At 34.7% G+C, this 22,593-nt stretch overlaps 1 protein-coding gene across 1 annotated transcript in view; it reads left to right on the top strand.

Moving 5' to 3' along the window:
- Positions 1–393: 393 nt before the first annotated feature.
- The window catches only part of LOC149287206 (glutamate decarboxylase 2-like), a 32,288-nt gene continuing 10,088 nt past the window's right edge, over positions 394–22,593 (top strand). The window contains exons 1-11 of the mRNA XM_089493228.1: positions 394–469; positions 1,055–1,114; positions 1,226–1,375; positions 1,868–2,101; positions 5,592–5,682; positions 7,600–7,712; positions 12,778–12,893; positions 16,446–16,525; positions 17,311–17,365; positions 18,176–18,292; positions 19,140–19,204. Coding sequence (XP_089349354.1) covers positions 394–469; positions 1,055–1,114; positions 1,226–1,375; positions 1,868–2,101; positions 5,592–5,682; positions 7,600–7,712; positions 12,778–12,893; positions 16,446–16,525; positions 17,311–17,365; positions 18,176–18,292; positions 19,140–19,204 — 1,157 coding nt within the window. The remainder of the gene's footprint in view (positions 470–1,054; positions 1,115–1,225; positions 1,376–1,867; positions 2,102–5,591; positions 5,683–7,599; positions 7,713–12,777; positions 12,894–16,445; positions 16,526–17,310; positions 17,366–18,175; positions 18,293–19,139; positions 19,205–22,593) is intronic.

Raw genomic sequence — 22,593 nt, 5'->3', positions numbered from 1 at the left:
CACTCAGCCTGCTCCCTACACAGCCAGCTCCACTCAGCCTGTTCCCTACACAGCCAGCTCCACTCAGCCTGTTCCCTACACAGCCAGCTCCACTCAGCCTGCTCCCTACACAGCCAGCTCCACTCAGCTTGCTCTCTATATAGCCAGCTCCACTCAGCCTGTACCCTATATAGCCAGTTCCACTCAGCCTGTTCCATACACAGACAGCTCCACTCAGCTTGTTCTCTGTAGCTGCTCTCAGGCTGGACCCTGCTGGGCAGGGCATTCCCTCTGGCAGTGATATTCTCCCTTTGACTTTGGCTGTTGATTTCTATGCTCCTGTCAAAGCCATTGAACAGCAGCATTTCCCTGCACCCAGTTTCTCTCATTCCATTGTGATTTTAAAGGACTGGGATGGCATCCCCCAGCTCTGGCTTCTGGTCTTTTGGAGCACAAGATGGGAATAAAGAACAAGATAACCCAGGGCAAGGTAAGAACAGAACCCTATATCTCAAAATCTACTTATTATTAACACAGCCAATTCCTGCCTCAGCTGGAGTAATATATATCAGTTTGGTCATTTTTCAAGAATTCTATTTGTATATTATAGGACAGCACTAAAGTTTTCCTTTGCAGGTTAAGGGTATTTAAAATGCATGCCACTTACAGCAAAACATGAATAAATCGAAGTTCTGTTATATTACATATTTTATTTGCGTTATTCCTTAAATTTAATATTTTAGTTCTTAGTTTCATAGTAAGGTGTCTGATTCATTCATTTAAAATATGATATTGTTGTATTATTTTTTTAATGCAATTTATTATTACAATTCTGAAAAATATTCTTCACTGTGAAAAAATACAATTATATGATGAACAGCAATATGTTCAAAATATTATATTTTCTTTAAGAAATGTTCAAAATTATGTTACCATCATGAAATAATTATAGAGATATAATTTATTAATGAAATATATTTTTTTCCTGGTAAATGATGCAAAAATACATAAATAAAGTTCCATTTGCCTTATCCCTTACCATTGTTATTGACAATATATTATTTTTTTGTTTCAGCTAAAGCCTGGTGTCAGGTAGCCCAAAAATTTACAGGAGGCATTAGCTCAAAATTAACTGGTATGTAATAAAAAAAATAAGCATTTTGTAGCTATGACATATTTGACTGCACATTTAAAACAAGAACTGATTGTTAATATTAAATATATAAAATTGTATATTTCCATGTAGCTTTCCTTTATGGAGAAGGTGAAAAATCATCAGAGCCTGGAACTAAAGATGATATGGGTTCGGAAAATAAAGAAATGGCTTCTAATTATGATAAAAGTGAATGTGGCTGCCAAAAGAGAGAATTGGACTTCTCTTTATTGTACTCAACAGGTACATATAACATAGTATATCTTTTTGCTTCTACGTTAAGCATAATAACTCAAACAATGCATTTAACCATTTATACTGTTTTTGGCTTTTTAAATATTAACAATAAAAAATTATCTAGATTTAAATATGTAAAAAAAATATATATATATTTTAGCTATTTTAATTTTGATAAAAGTTTTACATTTAAAAACATATAATCATAATATAAATTATATTACTGATATATGTTGCAGCAAAATGAAACAAACAAAACATTTGCAAATTTTTTTTTCTGGAATTGTGACATTAATTAAAAAGAAATATATAACCAAAATGTTTTGTTTAATCAAGTAAAAAATTTGCACAATTTGTACAATAAGTATATATTTTGTTTAAAAAAAATCACTTTTAAATAAGGTACATGCTCAAAAGATATTTAAAAATAAACATTTTATTGTTAAATTGCCATATGGTTTTAACACAATATTTATTATATTCTGTGATTCATTTTAGATCTTCTACCAGCAAAAAATGGAGAAGCGGATACCCTGCGTTTCCTACAAGAGGTTATGGACATTTTGCTTCAATATATAGTGAAAACTTTTGACAGGTCCACAAAAGTGATTGATTTTCATTATCCAAGTGAGCTTCTTCAGGAGTACAACTGGGAGCTGTCTGAACATCCACAGCCCTTGGATGAAATCCTGCTTAACTGCAAGACAACTTTAAAATATGCTATCAAAACAGGTAAGGCATTTCCCTTTCTTATATAAGCAGTACCTGATTCAACACCCCGACTCAAGAAAGGGTTAAAGCGAGAAAATAATGTGAAAATGTAAAAAAATAAGTTCCAGGAAAAAATGCATGTTACCTGTTTCTTAATCTGTCTTATATAACCAAGATTTCCCTTTAGCGTCCTTAAAAACCTTTAAAAAAATGATACCGATATTATCGATGGATTGATTAACCATTTAACTTCCAGACATGATAAAACAGATGGCAGACATGTTATTTCAGGATTCAATATATTTATTTTATTTATATTTGTTTGCCTAGACACATTTGAATACTCACAATATACCCATTATTCATATCATAGAGTTTTGTTATCCACCTCAACTGTATTTTATGTAGATTGATGGGATCCGGATACATTTTGTATTTATCTTTCTGGGCCACAAAACAGCACAGACACATAAAGTCATGCAAAACACTAAAAACATTTTGTTATTATTAATTTTATTATTATTATATTATTCAGTAGTATATGGCCGAATGTACACCACCAACATTCTGTAGGACACGTTTTCAGAAGCACTTATTGGGGGAAGTGTTTCTGGATAACATAGCTGGTGTGCAGCGTACAAATAACGATTCATCAAAAGAATGTGTTACACCTTAATTCAAGTCCATAAAATTTAAGACTTTAAGCTTTAGAATGATAAATTGTGGGTGCTCTATCAACAATCAATCGTAAAGACATCAATAAATTAAAAAATAACATTGAACTCTAATAGCCCACACCCCTGAGTGCTGATTGTGTGTAGTAGTGATGTTGTTGCAATTAGTTACACTTAAAAGGTTTAAAATTTTACAAGCTATGTAAAGAAAAATGTTACACCTGAATTTATTTTGTTGAAGCCCAATGAAATGCAACTGCGGAAAAGCTTTGTCGCAAGGAGATGTGACTTGCAGGTCCAGGAATGATTTTCTTGGGGGTGGAATATGTCATCGCTGACGTACTCCAACACCCCGGTGTGTTTGTCACTGACTCTGGAGCTTCAGGGCCTTTTTTGTTCTACGCTGGTCCACAGAACAAAGAAAATCACAAACTAAAATTGACAAGAATTATCCCGATGTGGAGCTATTGTTAGGATGAAGCGTATTTGTTGATTAAATGTGAGCATATTGCCGACCATGTTACTCATGGAAGAAGTTGGATGGGAGGGATTTCTATGATGTCACGGGTGTGCATTTTAAATCTAAGTGTCCAAGATTTGTACCCTCAAAAATATATTTCTAAAAGGACTATATGTGAATGAATGCACGTCAGTCGCAGTGTCTTAGTGATACTGGATTTCATTCTTTGCATAACGCATGAAAAAAGGCTTGCTTTATTGTTGTCACTGAAACGAAACATTCCGTTCAGCCATTTCCTGGCTGTATACGAGGTGTGATAAATGCTTCTCTGCCGTGATACTAGATTGAAAGGATGCTACAAAATGGCTTCCCATTCATCAAAGTGGCATCATTCCCTTATACTGTCCTTGTGCAGACAATGCCCAGTATATTTAGAGAGGGTGAAAACAGACACTTCAAAAACAGAAAAGTATTATACAGTATATTTATTCGTTTATTTATATATTATTTTAATATCTATATTTCATATATATATATATAATACACATGCAATATAGATATTAACATAATATATAAACATATAAATATACTGTATACATTATGCTGTATAATCATACTGTATAACATTGTGTTGAGAAAAAGATAAAACATTTTAACATTGAAAAACAATTAATTAACAGCTGTAATTTATAGTGACCTTTTATATGTATTAATCATAATTTGAGACTGTTATCTGTATTGATCAAAATCATCCTCTGTGGGAAGTGATATCACTCCTTGCTATTTCATTTTTGTATATTTAGTTAATATTTAGGGATATTCTACATAGAAGTACAATGTGAATGTCAACATAGTGATACGTGTAGAAGAATGAGAAATTCTGAAATGCTGTTACAGGTCCTGCCCTACTTGGTACATCAGGTAGGGGGGCTTCGAGCTATGCGCATGCTCCCAGCCACTTTCCATTGTGACGGGGTTAAGGAACTGAACCCAGCAGCACCCTTTATGCAAAAACATTGTGTCACCTGAATATCAAGTGACTGTTGTTGACTAACAAAAACATTCACGCACACACACTATTAAAATACAATATACATTCTCCACAATACTGTTTCCATTAAAGATAGCAATATGTTTCTGCTAATGCCCTCATTAACCTTGTTATTATCTTTTTATTTGGGAGGGTGGTAGATAAGTTGAACAGCCTCCCAGGAAAAGTGGTAGAGGTAAGGGAATTTAAACATGTATAGCATAGGTATATAGATATCCTGAATCTAATTACTGATTAAAGCCTTTACATCAGAAAAATAAGCAGACTCGCTTTCTGTATTAACATAAACAATAAAATAGTAAAACAACAGAGTTGAAATTTATTCAGAACAAATAGCACAAAATATAATACATTTTATTAGGTCTGTTCTTCTACATACACTGTTGACAAATATAAAAAATAAATAATAGTAGTATTAAGGAGAAAACATTGTTTTTCTTGCATTATCAGACTTTTTCTTCTTTGCCAACCGGCCCCTGAAATGTTATTTGTAGACCCTTTCTTGCAAATGGAAATAACCCACCCTTACTAATTCTACTAAATGACATAGAAAATTACATCTCAGCTCAAAGCATTATTCTCACCCCATGTGCAAGAACATGATAACAGAGCAGTGGCAGTCCGGAAAATGATTTACAGAATTAATGGACTCTGATTTCCGATCTCTTTAGAGCTTTACACAAAAAAACATCTAGACTTAAATTATCTTGTTTCAACTTAAAACCAGGTTTATTGAAAGAAAAGATTATTTTTTATACCAAAACATAGCATTTTCCTAGCACCAGAAGACAAAATAACTTGATTGGGTGATCCATAATGAGTAATTTGTATTCACCGTGTTAATTGTCTTCAGAATGTTTCCACTAAGGTGGAAATCAAATTGCTAAAAAAAAATAAAAAATAAAATAAAAATAAATAACAATTTGTTTTGCTTTTAGGTTTCTTTTACTCTCTATATTTTTGCAGCGCATAAAAAAATTACTATTGTGCTCTTTATTAATACATTATTTCAAAGAGAAATCTTACCAGCATTTATTTTTCAGTTAGATCTCTTTTATGATAGAAAAAATAGCACATCTCTTTTGTGATTAAAAAAAATAGCACATCGTACATGATTTATGGACACATTAAAAACAATCTTTTACTGAGATAAATTCTAGATCTCAATGTGTGATACAATTTATTTAAAACAGAACTGACCAATACTGTGTGCGTCTCATAATATTCACTATATCAAGCTTAACTGCCTTACTTTTTATGTGTGAGACAATATAGGTCAATGCTCAGGGCTTATTTCTAAACACTGATTCCTTTCTTATTCTATAGGTCATCCTAGATATTTCAATCAGTTGTCCACCGGGCTTGATATGGTTGGGCTCGCTGCAGACTGGTTGACCTCAACTGCCAATACCAATATGTAAGTCGACATATAATAATCTTTAAAATAACTTTTTATTTATACACCTCCGATATAGTCAGCTGTGCTGGGTGTACGTGTTGTAATTTCAAGAGATGTGACACAATCCAGTGATCGTCAAATACATATAACAGTTACAGTTTTATGATGGGGAAGTAGTTTATAGAACAAGGTCTAAGTCTTTAAAGCATGAAAAAAGGGCATACTAGATGGGCCAAGTGGTTTTCTGCCATCCAAGTCTATGTTTCTATACATATTATACAGTTTTGCTATTGTATTGACCGGGTCCAAATCTATAATGATGGACGGATTTTGCAAACCATATTGTATTCCATTTACATAGAAGGTGGATATTACATTTATGTTTTGAAATTTAAATCTGGTTTAATGTGTGCAACAGCCTGTTCTATTGTTTAATATATCTACTTCACCACTTTCAAAAAGAAGTATATTTATTTTCACTGTGTTAGTGATGAATAACACCTATTCTGGGGAAGAGTTAATGGCTTGTCATCTGCTGAAGATCAAACGTTAATATCGTATAGCAAATAGGTTGCCTATGGAGTGGCATTTAATCTTCTATATCCATTAAAAAATCATCTGCCACCAATGATCCACCCATCACCACTAATAATAATAGCGCCCTATGACATGTGGAGAGGTTGGATCCCTGTTCACTTAGTTGGTGCTGCGGTGGTTTGGTTGAGCACATGTAACATTTAAGGCTTTTATTGTCTCCTCACTTCTGACATCACTGAAGATTATTCTAGTATACCCAGAAAGATCTAGAGAAGACTGCAGCTTGGATTTTATTTGAGCTCTGCTGTCATATTTTTAAAGTTTGATGAAGACGATATATCATTGTATTCTACTCTTATCATCATGTAATAGGTGGAAAACAGAGGAAACATTATCTGGGTCTTTGTAAAAAAAACCCAACTTTTTAAAACACAGTTTGCCCGCTGTCTTACTTGTAGGGTTTGTAGACACAGAACAGATCGAGTCACAATTCCTTATGATGACTACTACATTGGTGATCCATCATCTATAAGAGGACAATATAAGCTCAAAACAACATCATCACACATGATAAACAAAACAAAATTGGCATTATCACTTACACTTGATAACCACATCTCTGCATTTCCCTAAACGTCTGTAATTAGGACAGTTTAGTATTGAGGCAAAAAATGCAGAGAAATGGCAATCTGGTGAAAATACATATTTACACATTTCCCTGTGTTTTTCCTCTTTGTTTCCATATGGGTCAAGTTGACCTTGCTTTTACTAGACATGATATGTCACCATAAAGGTTGAGAGTGTGTGTGTGAAAACAATGGAGGAGAATCATCACATACATCAAACACAAAATAGTTTGTTGTTCCTAATTTTAATTATTTCTGTTGAAAAAGTAAGTAGGACAGATGCCGTCAAAAATGACTTCTTGTTACTGAGAAACTTCCTGTAGAAAACTTCAGAATGGAGCAGAATGTACATTACATGCCCATGAACTCGCAATGATTAAATGGTGTATGTCATCATATCATGTTACAGGCTGGGCAGAACTAATTTCCCTGGATACAAGTTGCAAATCTGGAAATATGTGAACTAATTTTGAAATAGTTTGAATATCAGGGCTTGCCTGAGTGCTCTTAACCACCAAGGCAATATTTGATGTCTTCGTCCAGTCTCTGTAATTTGCATACCTTGCATTTGGTATGACTGGTCTTAAAATATCCCCTACATTGCGGACCCTCATTAACTTCCTAGTCTGGCCTTGTACATGGAGCAACCCTGTTTAATGTACATGGTTATATGAACCGTAACATCCCCACCACAAGATTTCTGTTCCTCAAAGTAAAATTAAATTCTGGTCATTTTTTGTAATTTTTTTTTTGTTTTTTATTTGCATTTCAGGTTTACATATGAAATTGCCCCTGTATTTGTGCTTTTGGAATATGTCACCCTAAAGAAAATGAGAGAAATGATTGGGTGGCCCGGGGGAAGCGGAGATGGAATTTTCTCTCCAGGTAAATAATTGTATTATTAGAGTATTTTAAAGCTGCTGCAGAATGATATCAACTGTATAGGTATTTTTTCCCTCTTGCCCACTACAAATTGTAATGTGCTCTATTTGGAAAATAAATCCTGACAGTCCATGCTTTAGATGTATATATTCCCCAAAGCAAACTACATATTACCAGGAGCAGGAATTGTGCTGTGTGGGGAATCTAATCAGAAAAGACATTTGCCTTGCAGTTCTGAGTGTCCTTAGTCTTAGAGCATGGTAACTCTAACGTGTTGACTTTACTGTGTATGAAATATTTTTAGTATCAAAATTTAAGCCACAGAAGTAGAAGAGAATTACTTCAAGAAATGCTTAAATGTATGGATGAAATGTGCTTGTGTATTAAGTTATTTTAATGGGACAAGTGTATGTTAATCTTACCAAATGTGGTCAACCATGAGTTTGATTCCATTGCATGGAAACTGACAAGATGCTTCATCAACATAACACTCTGCCTCAGCCTCTTGTTGGGGCAATAAACAAGGGCAGTTACTTCTAGCTTACATTTCTAGTGACAGGCAGTAACCTGGACATAAATCTGGTTGACAGGACTATCCTGTCCAATTTGGCACTGTTGACACCTATGGTAAACTTACATTTAAATGTAATAAATATGTACTATATTTCTTAGTTATTTCATTTTAGAAAAAAAAGCCCTTTGAAAATACATGGCCACACTTTGTATACAGTTAAATTCAATACTATATTTTACTATCCAGTTACTGAGAAACATAAAAAATGTAAAATCATTCTGCAAAACATAGTTTTATATACTCATCATAAATGCTCTTTCATGGGCATTTCATTTTGTGATTAGAGAATATAGTGCGATGTATAGATCAAACGTTTAGATAAAGCAAATAAAGTAAAATCAATGTTCAGAGCAGATAAAAAGTTAATGCGAATGAACTAATAATTCATGAGCTCACAGTTCCATATGCATACAAACTGTATTGATGATTTTAGATCTCTTCAGTGCAGTAGAGGAATAGCTCTAGCTCATGTTCTAGATTCAGATCAATAACGTATATCTGTATATGGAATGCTCAGGTAATACATATCCAACCCTATGCTGTATTAAAAGACCCTCTATCTTACCGCCCTCTATTGAACCTCTACTAGAATCTCATCATTCTTGTAGGTTTCCTTAACTTCCGCCTCTATCACCCACACCCTCCCAGTACAGTGTCATCTTTGAAGAGTCATCCTTTTACTCTTTCTGTGTCAGCATGTTTTGTATGTATTGATGTCAATATGATGTGTGTATTTACTCCTCTTTCTAAAAGTACTCTGAAATTCACTGGCAATCCGTATACATTTAAAAAGCATGTCGCCAAATGGTCGGTCATGCCGGGCAGGTCATCACCAATCAAACTAAACTTGCAAATGCCTATCTGCATTCTAGTTCCCAGCTTTTGAGCTTGTATTTTGTTACTATACATGTCAAAAGTATTCCTGCTTCTAATCTTCTATACACCAGCTATAATCTGAACGTCTTCCAGGATCATCCTAAACATAGACTCTTCAGTTGTGTCTCCCTGTTTATATAGGATATCAGAGTTGTTGTTTGCCAGAAAATTATCAAGATTAAGTATATTGCCAGTGGGTGGGAGGTAGATTGGGAGGTAAACGTTGCGAGTGTTGGCTTTGCTGAGGATAAGATTGTGTGACAACATACATGGCTGTATGTTAGCCCATTATGGCTCTTATATAGAGTGGTAGAATGTGATACTTAAGTAGAGTGGTGTGTGAGCAAAAATAAAAGCAACCCAGCAATCATATTCCCTTTAATGTATATGATTAATTTTTTCTCCCCTTGCAAGTGCATGGAGGGATTCATCAGAATCCTGTCTATTTGCACTGTTTCCCCATCCCCCAGCTGTTTGGCGTGGATACAATTTGCTTGTTTTTAAAATAGTTTTTTAAAGAATGCATATGAAATGATTTACATACTTTAATATGTACTCTTCATTGGTTGGACTATATGGAAAATGGTTGTATCCTTCTAATGACAGGCATATACAGCGCTGCGGAATCTGTCGGCGCTTTTTAAATAAAGTATAATAATAATAACATGTAGTAGTATGTATGTATTAGTGCTCATACGTTTGAATAGTTTGCATTGGCATTGGCAATCAATATCAATACTCTAATTTTGCCCATATATTACCCCTTCCTGTAGTGTTTGCCTAAATAAACATATCTGAAATAGCTTCTAAAACAAAATTACTAAATTATACTTAAAATGTTTGAAGTAAATGGATGTCGGTTTCCAACTAGCTGAATAATATGTTAAAATAATTTAGCATTTTCATTGTTAAAATTCAGTGTGTCCCATTTCTAATTTTTTCCCAGTGAAAATGTAAAGTGTGGTAACATTTTGCTTTGTAGAACAGACAGAGGATGACCTTAGGCCTCCCCCGCATAAACCATCATGTTCACTCATCACGACTAGAAATGGTTTTTTTTTAGAATATCAGTTGAACACCAATTACATAAATTTTAATATGTGTGCCCTCAGGCCACTCAAGATGGCAATGCAATCAAAGTCCATTCATCAAGTGAAGGCACTTCAGTATACCTACCAGCACCATTTGGGAAACAAAGCATAAAATAATTGCAGAAATCATATGTAAAATACTGCAATGTAAACCAATTTTAAAGCCAGATAACTCATAAATTTCAAGCATTTACTAGGAGGATCTGTTGGTCTTTTTTATTCCATAGGCTCTTTTCTTCTCTATGATAGCCCAAAGTAATAGTGTTAAAGACATCCCTATTTTACTCTTATAAATTAGATGTTGAAAATTTAGATGTACCGCAATTATTTGTTAGATGAGTCCAAATTTTAAGTTTTAGGACACATTTTCTTGCTATCTGCATTTCCTACTTACATAAGCAAAATATTCAAAAAAAAAATTTGTTTAAATACGTTTGAGCATCTATATTTCCTTTAGAAATTTTGGGTTAGGTTTGGGTTTCTGTACCATATCTAGACCATATCTGGACTATATATCCAAGTATACAGTGTACCTGGCCTAATCGCTAAAATTCCATTTTCCGCTCAGTTTGATTTCCGTTGTGTAATGTTGCTATGGTGTCAGGTATAAAGTTTATAGTGTTGTTTTTCTGCAGGGCGGTAAACTTGTAGAAAGTCAGCAGTAATGGACCTCATGCTGGCATATTATGAAGTACAAAGTTGGCCATTTGTAGGCTCTGTTTGTAGATAATAGTCGAGGCAAAAACGGTAGGAGTCCAGTTTGTATGGGCAAAAATAGGTCTGTTAGATTAGGGATATAAAATAATCCCAGTCAGAAGAAGGAAAGAGACAGAGAGGCTGAGAAAAGGCTACTGTGCCTAATATTTGGCAGCTCATTTAAATAATTGGAATACTTCAAGTTTATTTAATTTGCCTTTACATATCATATGAAGATGTCAGATCATAACATTTCCTTGAAATAAAATGCCACGTTCTTATTGATGTTATCACACTTCTTTTATCTGTAAGATCTAAACTTTGTAAATTAACGTTTTGTGCTGTGTAAACTCTCAGGTCTGTTCACTTATGTGTCTCCGGCAAGAAGGACTAAGCTGGCCCTTTATAATGTATAGCTAAATCTCCCACAACGCCTATGAATCTTGAAGGACCAACTCAGGCCTTCCTGCAGGAGAAGCTCACTGGTGTTATGGAGCTTCGTAATGCTTGTTTAAGTGCCATAATGTAGGTCATATCAGTTATGAAATAAGTTGGTTGTCCTTGCAGGAAAATGAGACCGAGCGATATATCCACTTAGCCTGAAAGGCTTATATGAGCACTAAAACATGCAAACCATTTCATCATTCTAAAACTTCATACTAAAAAAATTATCCAGTCTAGGCTTTGCCTGTATGACTGGCACCATTGTACAGTGTCCATGGATGGCAGAGGGGCCCCGACATTTTTCTTTCAATCAATTTAAGACTTACCCCTTTGATTTAGTAATTCTCCTGTCTACCATAGATTATTATTATATAGAATTATTAGACAGGGGCTAGTACAAAAATAGCCACCATTTTACAGGACCCAACCCAACCATCCTCCTCACGTTAAGGCACTACTGGGAAGCCTTGGGCTAATAACATACATAAATGTATATGTAAAACTATGTCAGACTTGCAAAGTTCTATTGTCTCTTTGGGGATGGTATAAGGTATTAGGGGCCCTAATCTGCTGGTAAAGTAGAGCCACTACTGCTATATATCATCTTTGTTCATCATTGCCTTCTTTGGAGACCTTTCATTTTATCATTTATTTGTTAATTAGAAAGGAAAAAACATTTAGGTGTGCCAGAGGTTTTTTGTGTATAGCAGAGTCATGTATGTTGGATTGTGAACACTCTTCTTGTATAAAGCAACAGAAACAAATATTATGCCCTTGTTGTTTCAATGAGTAGAAATTAAAGAATATCTTTAAGTACAGCTCCCCAGATACCTAAACAAATCCGATTATTGTTTTACAGATATAGAAATTTACATAGCGCCAACAGTTTACGCAGCGCTTAATACAATAAATATATTCAAGGGGTCTGACAAGACGAGAATTGACAGACTAAGACAAACCGATACATTAGGTGGAGAGAACCCTGCTCTATATATAAAACAAATTATAAACAGAAGTATCTGGAGTTGTATTTATTTGTAACACATTTCTGCAGTAACACAAATGTAATGAACTCGAACTTTTTGTTTCAAAACGTTTACTGCCCCTTGAATTGGAAGAAACAAAAGCCTTCAAAATTGATTGTGATGACACAGCCTGATGAATTTTCCCTTGAATACATACAAGTACATGTATCGGGATGGGCATCTTATGGCTCTACAGCTTTCTGACAGGTCATGTCATCTCCAAGATGCCTTAACTGCCCAACAGCAGGCAGGCCATAGAATGCCCACCTCGCTCATTCTAAATGTACAACTGAACTTCAGTTTGTTGAATGATGTATTGATGATTCTATGAAAAAGTAACAATGTATTACTGTGGACTCCAGGTGGTGCCATATCTAACTTGTATGCTATGTTGATTGCACGTTTCAAGATGTTCCCAGAGGTTAAAGAGAAAGGAATGGCAGCAATCCCCAGACTGGTTGCCTTCACGTCAGAACATGTATGTGATGTACCATTTTTTTTTACCTTTTTAAACACCTGCGTATAACGAAATGTTAGATCAGTGTTATTTTGGTTCTGGTGTCCATTTATCTTCTATCCCACAAAATACTAGGGCTGATTTTCAGCAGGGTCATGCCATGTTGACAAACCACTTTCTCCTACAGATAATTTGATTTATGTCAACAAAGATTGCATTTGAAGTATATTAGTGTTTTTCATAGCCTATATAGAAGTTCATGCGTGTTCCTCAACGTGCATTTTGCATGTTACATAAAGCATGCAGTGCATATTTATGCAACTCTGACTAGAAGCCCATAAGTCACTGACCTGGCACCTGGGCCTGATTCATAACAAATTTACATATATAATCTCTGTGAACATTTTCAAATTATCATAAGAATAAAATAACTTGCTCATGTTGGTTATTATAAATTTAAGGAAAATATGTTGTCCTATCGCCATACAACCAGTGATTGGCTCATTCAGTCATTGGTTATTTTGGTAATGAGACCACTTTTCAATATTTCCAACAGAACCATATAAAACATAGGAGTGCCATTGATGTCTACATCACATCTCACGGTGTATACAAACGGTATACCCATACATATATATGTTTTATAGATCCAGGTGACTGCAAATAAAATGCAGAAAAAAATTGTTAGCAGTCCAAAATCTTCAAACCAGAACAGCCCAGAATTGATTACCCTTAGATACCAAATTTCTAACACCAATGTATCAATGGTTAGTTTAATGGCTCCAATACTAAACATTTATTTATGGACAAAATGCTGACTTCTCCATTTTACATTATTCAAGCTGGTTAAACTATTAATTAATATTACTGATTCAAAAATAAACATTGTATAGGTAAATCTATAATTGTTACTGGCCTTGGTTATTATTCCCTATGACGGATTACATAAAATCATCTACAATATATTATTTTCTCTGTTTTTGGCTAACATATGGTAACATATAGTAGATGCAATTGATAACATTTTTTTTAAATCCCATTTTATCTACAATAAATGCAGAGATAAAAATAGTCTCTAAACACATTTTTAATAATGGGTTTGTAATGTATAGTTTTATTTCCCTTTAAATGGTTATACTGTATGTGTTAATAAAAAATATTATTCTATTTTGTCAATAGAATATGAACACATTTTATAATATAATTTACCATTTAGAACAAAGCTGTAAGTATACATGCACACAGCAAAATCATGTGAGACTAATCAATTCAAAACTTATAGTAAAAGAAAAACACAAAACATGTACAAATAAACTGTTTTTTCCCCTTTAAGTCAGTATTATTGTTTTAGATATTTCATCTTTGCTCCTTCCAAAATTCAAAGAACAGATCATATTCTTCCAAAGGGGGGGGGGGAATAAGTTAATCAGGAAGATATCATGCAAACCATGTGACAAGTAACTAAGATGGCATCTCCCATTAACACGCCATTAAACGTACTTTCTAATTAGACATATTAGTTGTTTTGATCTGTAAGCTTCATTATATGGCCTTAGTAAGTATAATGAACTTCATCAAATGAAAGTAGAACTTTAGAATTAACAGTATTTCTTATAATACACTTGGACCTTCAATATTTCTGATGGGTACGATTTTCCCGGTGACGGCACAGTGATTTCTGATGCCTACAAAACTGAAACAGTCCCATTAGGAGCCCCTGCACTTTGCAGTAATCACACAAAGTGGGGCTGACACTTTAAAAAAGGAACATTATGACTGGAGTGGTGACTCAACAAGCCGTCTAAATGTACTTATAATCATAGTGTTCTTGCCAAGTAAAATTGCTCAGGACCCCGCCACTGCTCTGACCTCAATTGCTACCTTTTCACTTGATTAGCATAAAGGATTCATTCTTTTTTTTCATGATTCCGCAGAGTATGAATTCTAAATTAGAACAATTATGCAATGTTATTTACATACAACCATTAATGAAGAAGCTAGAAAGATAGTTCACTGCTGCCCAACTTACCGTGAATATTTGAAAATCACAATTATAATTAGTAGTGTTGGCTCATACATCATATTTTTTTTTTTTGCAGAGAAGCTAAAAAATGCACAAAAAAAAAGCATACTAAAGTGTTGACAGTGAGAGCTGATTGTCATATCTAAAGTAATTATGTTTGAACTAAAAGAATATAAAAATCTAGAGATAAAAGAATCGGCAGCCATCCGCTATGAAATTAACACATATAAACATAACCTTCAGTGACTGGGAAAGTATCCTTGATGTATTAGGTGTGATTTTCTGCAAAATATGTCACTTCGTAAAAATGTTGTCTCAGTTTAACCTACAGCTCGAAATGTAATATGACATATAAGGACATATGGCTAAACTTGGGGGAAAACTACAATTATTACAAACTAGTGAAACAGTTTTATATAAAAAAAAGGATTATTTTTCCTTTCCTTGGCACTCTCCCAAATCCTACAGTTTTATACGTTGAAGAAACCCACATAATAGTGTTTATAGATTAAAATAGGAGATTGATTAGAAATGCTAATTTATTTTAAATTTCTTACATTTACCCAAAATTTACATTGACTTCTTATAGTCATTTAGTTTTAAACCACAAATCTCCATAATTGTTATATGTACTGAAAAAAGAAAGCAATTGCTATAGAGAATTTTAATACATTAATTTAGTAAAGGTAAAAGGTGTGATGGTGATGGTTAGCCTTCAAAGCATGACCCTAAAACCTTAAATAAAAAAAACCATTTCAGGCATAAAGAATTATGTATATGCTGGGTTAACAAATAAAAAATGTTAAGCACCATTCTAGCAACTTTTGTACTTATATTATTTCTTGTGCTTAGAACAGATTACTTCCCAACATGAACCAGGCCCACTTTTCCTCACTGAGAATACATGGTGATAAAACAAGAGATAGGTTAAGGTGTAGAGCAGTGCTCCTCAACCCTCTTGTCAAGGCACACCTAACAGTCCAGGATTTAGGTATTACTCGGGGGGGGGGGTCTAAGGTGTGGCATAAATAAGATACAATACCACCTTGAACACCTTAGGTGTGCCTTGACGCGAGGGTTGAGGAGCACTTGTATAGAGCATATGTTCACTTCTCTTAATCTGCCTTTACAAAGTCAACTGAACATTAAGATGCATATGCCTTGCTCTGTTAATTTAAAACCCCATAATTCTGAGATGATTTAGAGGTACCTAATAGAAGAAACAGAAGAATTTCTATGGACAAACTGTGAAGTCAAGAGTATAGATTTTGGGGTCTATGCGCTGATGCATGAGTAATATCTACTGGCTAAGCTATGTCAATTTAAAGGTAATTTATTGATAGTAATGCCTCCAGATTTCGCTGAATTGAGGGTTATTATTGGAGAGCATTGTATAACTTTTATATTAGTAATTAAATATATGTATATGAATAATACTCTAGAGGTCAATCAAAGCTTAGCACCTTCAATTTAGAGGAGAGCTTACATGATGTCCTGTCAGCATACTGTTGCAAGTCAATGCAATTGTAATTATATACGTTCCTTTACAGAGCCACTTTTCTGTAAAGAAAGGAGCAGCAGCCCTGGGGATTGGCACTGACAGTGTAATTCTTATCAAATGTGATGAAAGGTAGGAAAAAAAGCAAAAAAGAAAACTTTAACATTGAACAAATTAAGCGTGAGTCAGTCATCTGGTTTAGGTCATACAAACAAGAAACACAACTAAATGAACAGTCACTAAATGTCACGTTATTGAAATGTACAACAAATGACAAGATGACCTCAATTTCCTTTCAAGACTACTTTCCACAACACTCTTTTGTGATGGTGTAAGAGGAGAGATAACCATTGATCACAGATAAGGTTTTTCTCATCTATCTCTGATTAGGATTTTGCTTTAACACTTTCTTCACCTTAAACTGAGAGGAGAAAGTTGGGTGATTAACTGTTCTAAGGGTTAACTTGACTGAAGTTGCACGGATGAAAACATTTGCAAACCAACTGGTGTATTTACTCGTTTACCAGTTGCTTGGCAAGGTCATGCAAGTTTAATGACAACTCGCACATCCTTGCCTAAAACTCACAAAATTACTTTTTCAAACATTAAAAAATGTTACAATAATAATATTAAAAAATAATTAAAAAGCAAAAAATTGGGCAAAGTTGGTTGAGGGGGAACAATTTTTTTTTAATTTATATGTATTTTTACACATTCTACTGAGGATATAAGGTGAAATTTGAGAGTTCCCATCTGCACCTTACAAACACCTTATTTATTTTTTAAATATTTATTTATTTATTAAACTTCCATGAACTAACCCTCCTGCAGACTGCGCAAATGCGAGTTTGCCATAATGAATATGGGCTTAGGTTCATGTATATATAAATTCTGTATATTCATATTTCCATTTACAGGGGGAAAATGATACCATCAGATCTTGAAAGAAGAATTATGGAAGCCAAGCAAAAGGTATATACTTTACAGGTCATTAAAGCAGAGAACATATTAAGAAACAAAAAAAGTTAAAGAAGGAGAAATGTGTGTAGGGGGGAATTTAGCAAGGAAAAAAAATCTTCCACTCTGCTGGAAAACAGGACCGTGTTTAACGTGGGGTAAAAGGGGCAGCTATAGTGAGCCCAGGCTTACCATAAGCGAGCTCGATCTGAGTCCTTTTTTGTTTTGTTGATTTTTTTCTAACATACAATTTTACTGGGCAAAACACTACTTTGTTAAGTGAATATCTGCATTTTATTTAACATAGCTGACTCATTATTAAATTAAAAAATATATATTTTATCCGATATTGTATATTTTAATATTATATATTTAGCAATTTCATGGGATACCAACTGGAAAATATACAAATAAAACAACAAATGCAAAAACTGAGAGGCATATTAAAGAAAAAACTTATAAAATCATGACTTATACTTAAATACTGTAGAACAATATTTGGAAAATAATCCAAGCAGGAATTAAATATCCAAGTTAAAATGTGTCAGCTGACCATAAAATAGTAAATTGCATTCAAAGTCTGTTGTGATACATGGCTTTGTACTGCCTATCTGATACTTGCACACAATTTAACATCCCCTTTCATTGTTCAACTAAATTATTCTATAGAAGCTCTGCTACCGCACCCTATGAAAGATAGACTTTTTAGGGTTGATTGCCCAATAAACATATGCATTACATTTAAAGCTTGCATTTTACGAGTGACCTCGAAGAATATATGTCTTACAAAACATAACTCATTCTACTTTGTTTATTTTATCACAGGGCTTTGTTCCATTCTTCGTTAGTGCTACAGCAGGAACAACTGTTTATGGCGCCTTTGATCCATTGATAGCTATTGCAGACGTCTGCAAAAAGTATAAGATCTGGATGCATGTAGATGTGAGTATTACTTTAGACCAAATGCATCATTTCCCATGATATCTACTGGGAAGTCATATAGAGAACTATTAATTATGTGATGTATGTGGGTATTTGGTTTGAGTGCCCAATTAATGTATCTGGTATGCTGGGCAAATTCTGGTAAGGCTGCATATGTGACCACATGTACGTCATTTGCCAGCCACTGGCCTTAAAGTGCCAGGGCCACCTGGTTAAATGGACATATAAACGCTGCACTATTTCTTATTACGAATGCTTGTTTTAGAAGCCTAACCATTTGGTCTTGCTTTAGTGACACTATTTCAGTTTGGACTCACCTCTCATGGGATGACTTGGTGAGGCAGGTGGGCTGATGTGCTTTGGCCAACTAAATCAGTATGTTTATCAGTATGAATTTGTACATTTGGATTTCTGTCCTGGTAATTTGTTTTTATTTGTATTTATTATCTCAGAGCATAAAGAACCAAAACAGTATCCAGTTAACAGCGGTATATTAATGCCCATGCATTCTAAAGCAGGTCGACGTTAGTGAAATGATTTAATACAAATAGTAAAATATCAGATTGCTGTTCATGATCATTGCAGTCAGACATTAGTACACTACAATTTTCATGATTCTGCCCCAATAAGTGGTGTGAATCGGTAATAAGAGTTTTTCTCATATAAGTTATAGATTCAAAGATGACTTTCCTAATCTCAAAAATAACATATATCAATAGATCTCTATACTATGTGTAATATTTGAAAGAAGTTTTGATATAAAGTGACATAATGTATAACTGTTTCTAACTGGTCCTAAACCCATTGATTTCATCCTTGATTTTTTTTTTGCTTTTCTCTTTCTCAGGGAGCTTGGGGTGGCGGACTGCTGATGTCTAGGAAACACAAATGGAAGTTAAATGGCGTTGAAAGGTATGGAAAATTAGCTATTAAAACACTCTCCTCAAAAAGCCTTCCGGCAAGCAAAAAATATTCCGTTCCTTAGTCTTGTATCACTCCTGTCACTAAACTCACCAACAGCTCCGAACATTCACGTTTAGATGTTTCTGCCTCTCGGGGAAAAAAAGCAATTTAAAAGTACACAATTTTATTATTATTTTTTTTTAAACTATATATATAAATACATAAATAAGCATTTCAGGAAAAGATGTAAGCACACATAAATATGGTGTAAGTTCTCTGCCATAGACAGGCAATGAACGGATTAAAGGTGCTGTTCCACTTTTAGAGCAGCATTGTCACTACTAGAACTGTTTAAGGACCAGAAATGATTCTTTAATCTCGTAAGATGTTTACCTTATTCATAATCTTTTAGAGGATGCTTGATTATCACCCTCAGCCACCCTCACTACTGAGTGCCAGTATCAGACATCATATCCTGGCGCTGCACCGGGTACAGCATACGATGGAGTCTGTGTCGGTTAGGCACAGTGCTCCATACGGTAAACGAGCCGGTTGAGGAGATCAAAGATCTCCTTCGGAACCAGCTCATTCAACAGATCAACGATCTGCCCCGGTTCTGTGGCAGAGATGCTGCCGCCCCCTGAACTTCCCGGACACAAAAACATGGCTGCCATATTAACGGACGTTTCTGTGTATCATCTTAAAGTGTCTGTGGTGTATGCATGTCATTAATCCTTTTGAAGAAATAAAAGATATTTAATAAACTTGGCAGAGAATGCAATTAATGTTTTATCTAAATGGAGCAGCAGCAGCAGCAGCGTTTTGCTTTAGAAGCTCCAGGTAAATGCTAGGTGTTGCAAAGAGCAGAAATTAATTGATTTGTGAGCCGTTCTATTAAAATTATATTCTGTCCGCAGCAATTGTTTTGTTAGCATCGCTTCCTTGAGGAGTAGCACATTATTTATAAAAAAAAAACACTGAAGAATATAAATATATCAGTAATAATTGAAAATGGCCAAACTTGCACCAAAGATAATGTTGGTTATTTTGTATTACTTGCAATATTAATATTTTGGAAAGTCGAAATATACAACAGATAATAGTGCTTGGTAATGACCTTTTTCCTTCCTAAAATAAACAATGAGGATTTTTTTTCTTTTAAATCCCTTATTAATAAAATTTTCACTGTACCCTCAATTAAGGGATCTAAAATGTACCAAAAAAGGGAAACTATTATAAAGACTCATTTCAGACTCTGATCCACATTGCAGACACAAATTGCACATCATTATTGTTATTATGACCCAATTGCAAATGGTAATTGCTCTGCCTCCTAGGGATTAGATCCTCACAATGAGCTGCGAGGATCTGAGTCCTGATCTCAGACAGACAGACGCGTCGAAAGTGGGGCTTTAGATAAGAAATTCTAGCGTGTCAAATTAAGGTGGCATTTATTTTATTTTTTTTGCTGTAGGCAGCTTCTGTTCCTCCCTGATATTAAGACGTGTCCCACAAAAATTAGCTGCTACAGAGTCTGTCTGGTGTGTTTGTGTTTTTAATGGATGCAATTTCACTGTATTATTCACTGTAATTACGGCAATTTCACAGCTGTACTATGTGCTTGGATTTCTGCTTCTCGGACGTGATTTCAACCTACTAATAGGGAAGGAGAGTAAAAGGGGTGGAGAAAAAAAGAAAAGCAGCATTAGGCACAGTGTATAAAGTAGTCCCATCATTTTGGGGTAATTTAAAGGATATCTGTAATCATCAGTAATGGGGTGTGCATCCAGATGGCGCAAGTGCCTTCTTGTCTCTAGCATGGGCAGTTAGGATAGCGTGAGTCTTCAATTGTTTAGTATGTATTATGCACAGTAAAAATAAATACTTTCTTACAATTAAGCTAAAGGTTTGTACAGTATAGACATTAGGTTAACGTGATAATATGATATGTCACCGGGTTGACCATGTGCAGTGTACACTGTAGTTGTGTAGAATTATGTAGTCTTAAAGTGGTAACTGTTCCATTTGCCAAAGAAACCATCATTTAAAACCCATTGTGTTCTTTTTATTTAGGGTTTGTTTGATTAGTAAATCCAGAACTGGCCTGAATGTTATCTCAGATTTGTCAGACTCCTCGGCAAGGTCACCTTGGCATTAAGCTTTGATTAATAGCTGAATCCATGATGATAAGAAAATATGTTGCCGACACCATTGATCTAAAAGAGCATTTTTCAAAAAAGAAATAGATCTAATAATACATTAAAGGAAACTCCATTGTGATATAGATGAGAAAAATATTTTATAATCAATGAATTGGGCTTCTCTTACAGATTTTTTTTTATGTAGTTCAATATAGAAACACATCATAGCATTTTAAGGCAGATAAAAAAAAATTCGGCTCATATAACCCAATATTTCCCGTTGTACAAAACTCAATTCTGAGTTGTGAGTGTATAGAATAAGATTCAATGAAGAGAAAGAATGCAGCTAATTAAGCAGAACTTTTCATTCATTATAAATGCGAATGTGCTCAAGTTAAGGGTTAACACGAGCTACTACACTTGACTTTACTTGCATGCTAATACCGGATAATCAATTCCTTTGTATTCACTATTATATGAACTTGTGAGAGCATGTAAATTAACATTCCAGATGAGGGCATGCTAGTTGAATGTCCTCGTGTGCAACTCGCTAAACAGCACCCCTTACAAAAAATTTGAAAACTATACTGGGCTCCCAGGGGCCATTCTATTATCTAAGGTGTGTGGTGGAGTGAACAAAATAACCTTGAATGGATACAGGATCCAAACTAACCCTCCCCCCACCCTCCATCTTGTCCATTGAGATGTGGGATAATTTGCCCTCTGGTTGAGATATTGACCCCACTCATGCCTCTCCCCCCTTCCTCCATCCCTGTCCATCCTATATATATTTAAGAATCCCACCTACCACTCTCCATCCCTGGTGAAGCCTGTGTCTCTCTGCAACTTAAAATGCTGCATCGACGACCCTTACATTTAGCTCAAGGAACGAGCCCATTCTAAATGTAAAGTTAAAAAAAGCAGGTGCATACAAAATTGAATATTTTCAATCAAGGAACCTCAAGGAAATAGAGGACGAAATTAATTATCAAACAACTTGGAGCTGCTGGAGCATGGGAGTAAAGTATATATAGACATAACGTCACAACCAGTAAGGGGGTTTGAGATATTCTCTATGACTGGAAAAGGCTTTCATCACTAAAACTTCCATTCAAGCAAACAATTTGGGGTGAAGGAGTAAAGGTCTCTGTACCCTCCCACTAATTAATTGTCAGTGATTGCGATGATGTCCTCTCCCCGATTCTCCAATCGGAGGAGAGGATGTCTGAAAGTGAAGCCATCGTGCCCTGAGTTCAA

The sequence above is a fragment of the Sceloporus occidentalis genome, unplaced genomic scaffold, assembly GCF_023333645.1.
Source record: "Sceloporus occidentalis isolate IW3139 unplaced genomic scaffold, rSceOcc1.0.p SCAF_63, whole genome shotgun sequence".
Taxonomy (NCBI): Eukaryota; Metazoa; Chordata; class Lepidosauria; order Squamata; family Phrynosomatidae; genus Sceloporus; species Sceloporus occidentalis.
This window is presented reverse-complemented; position numbering and strand designations above follow the sequence as displayed.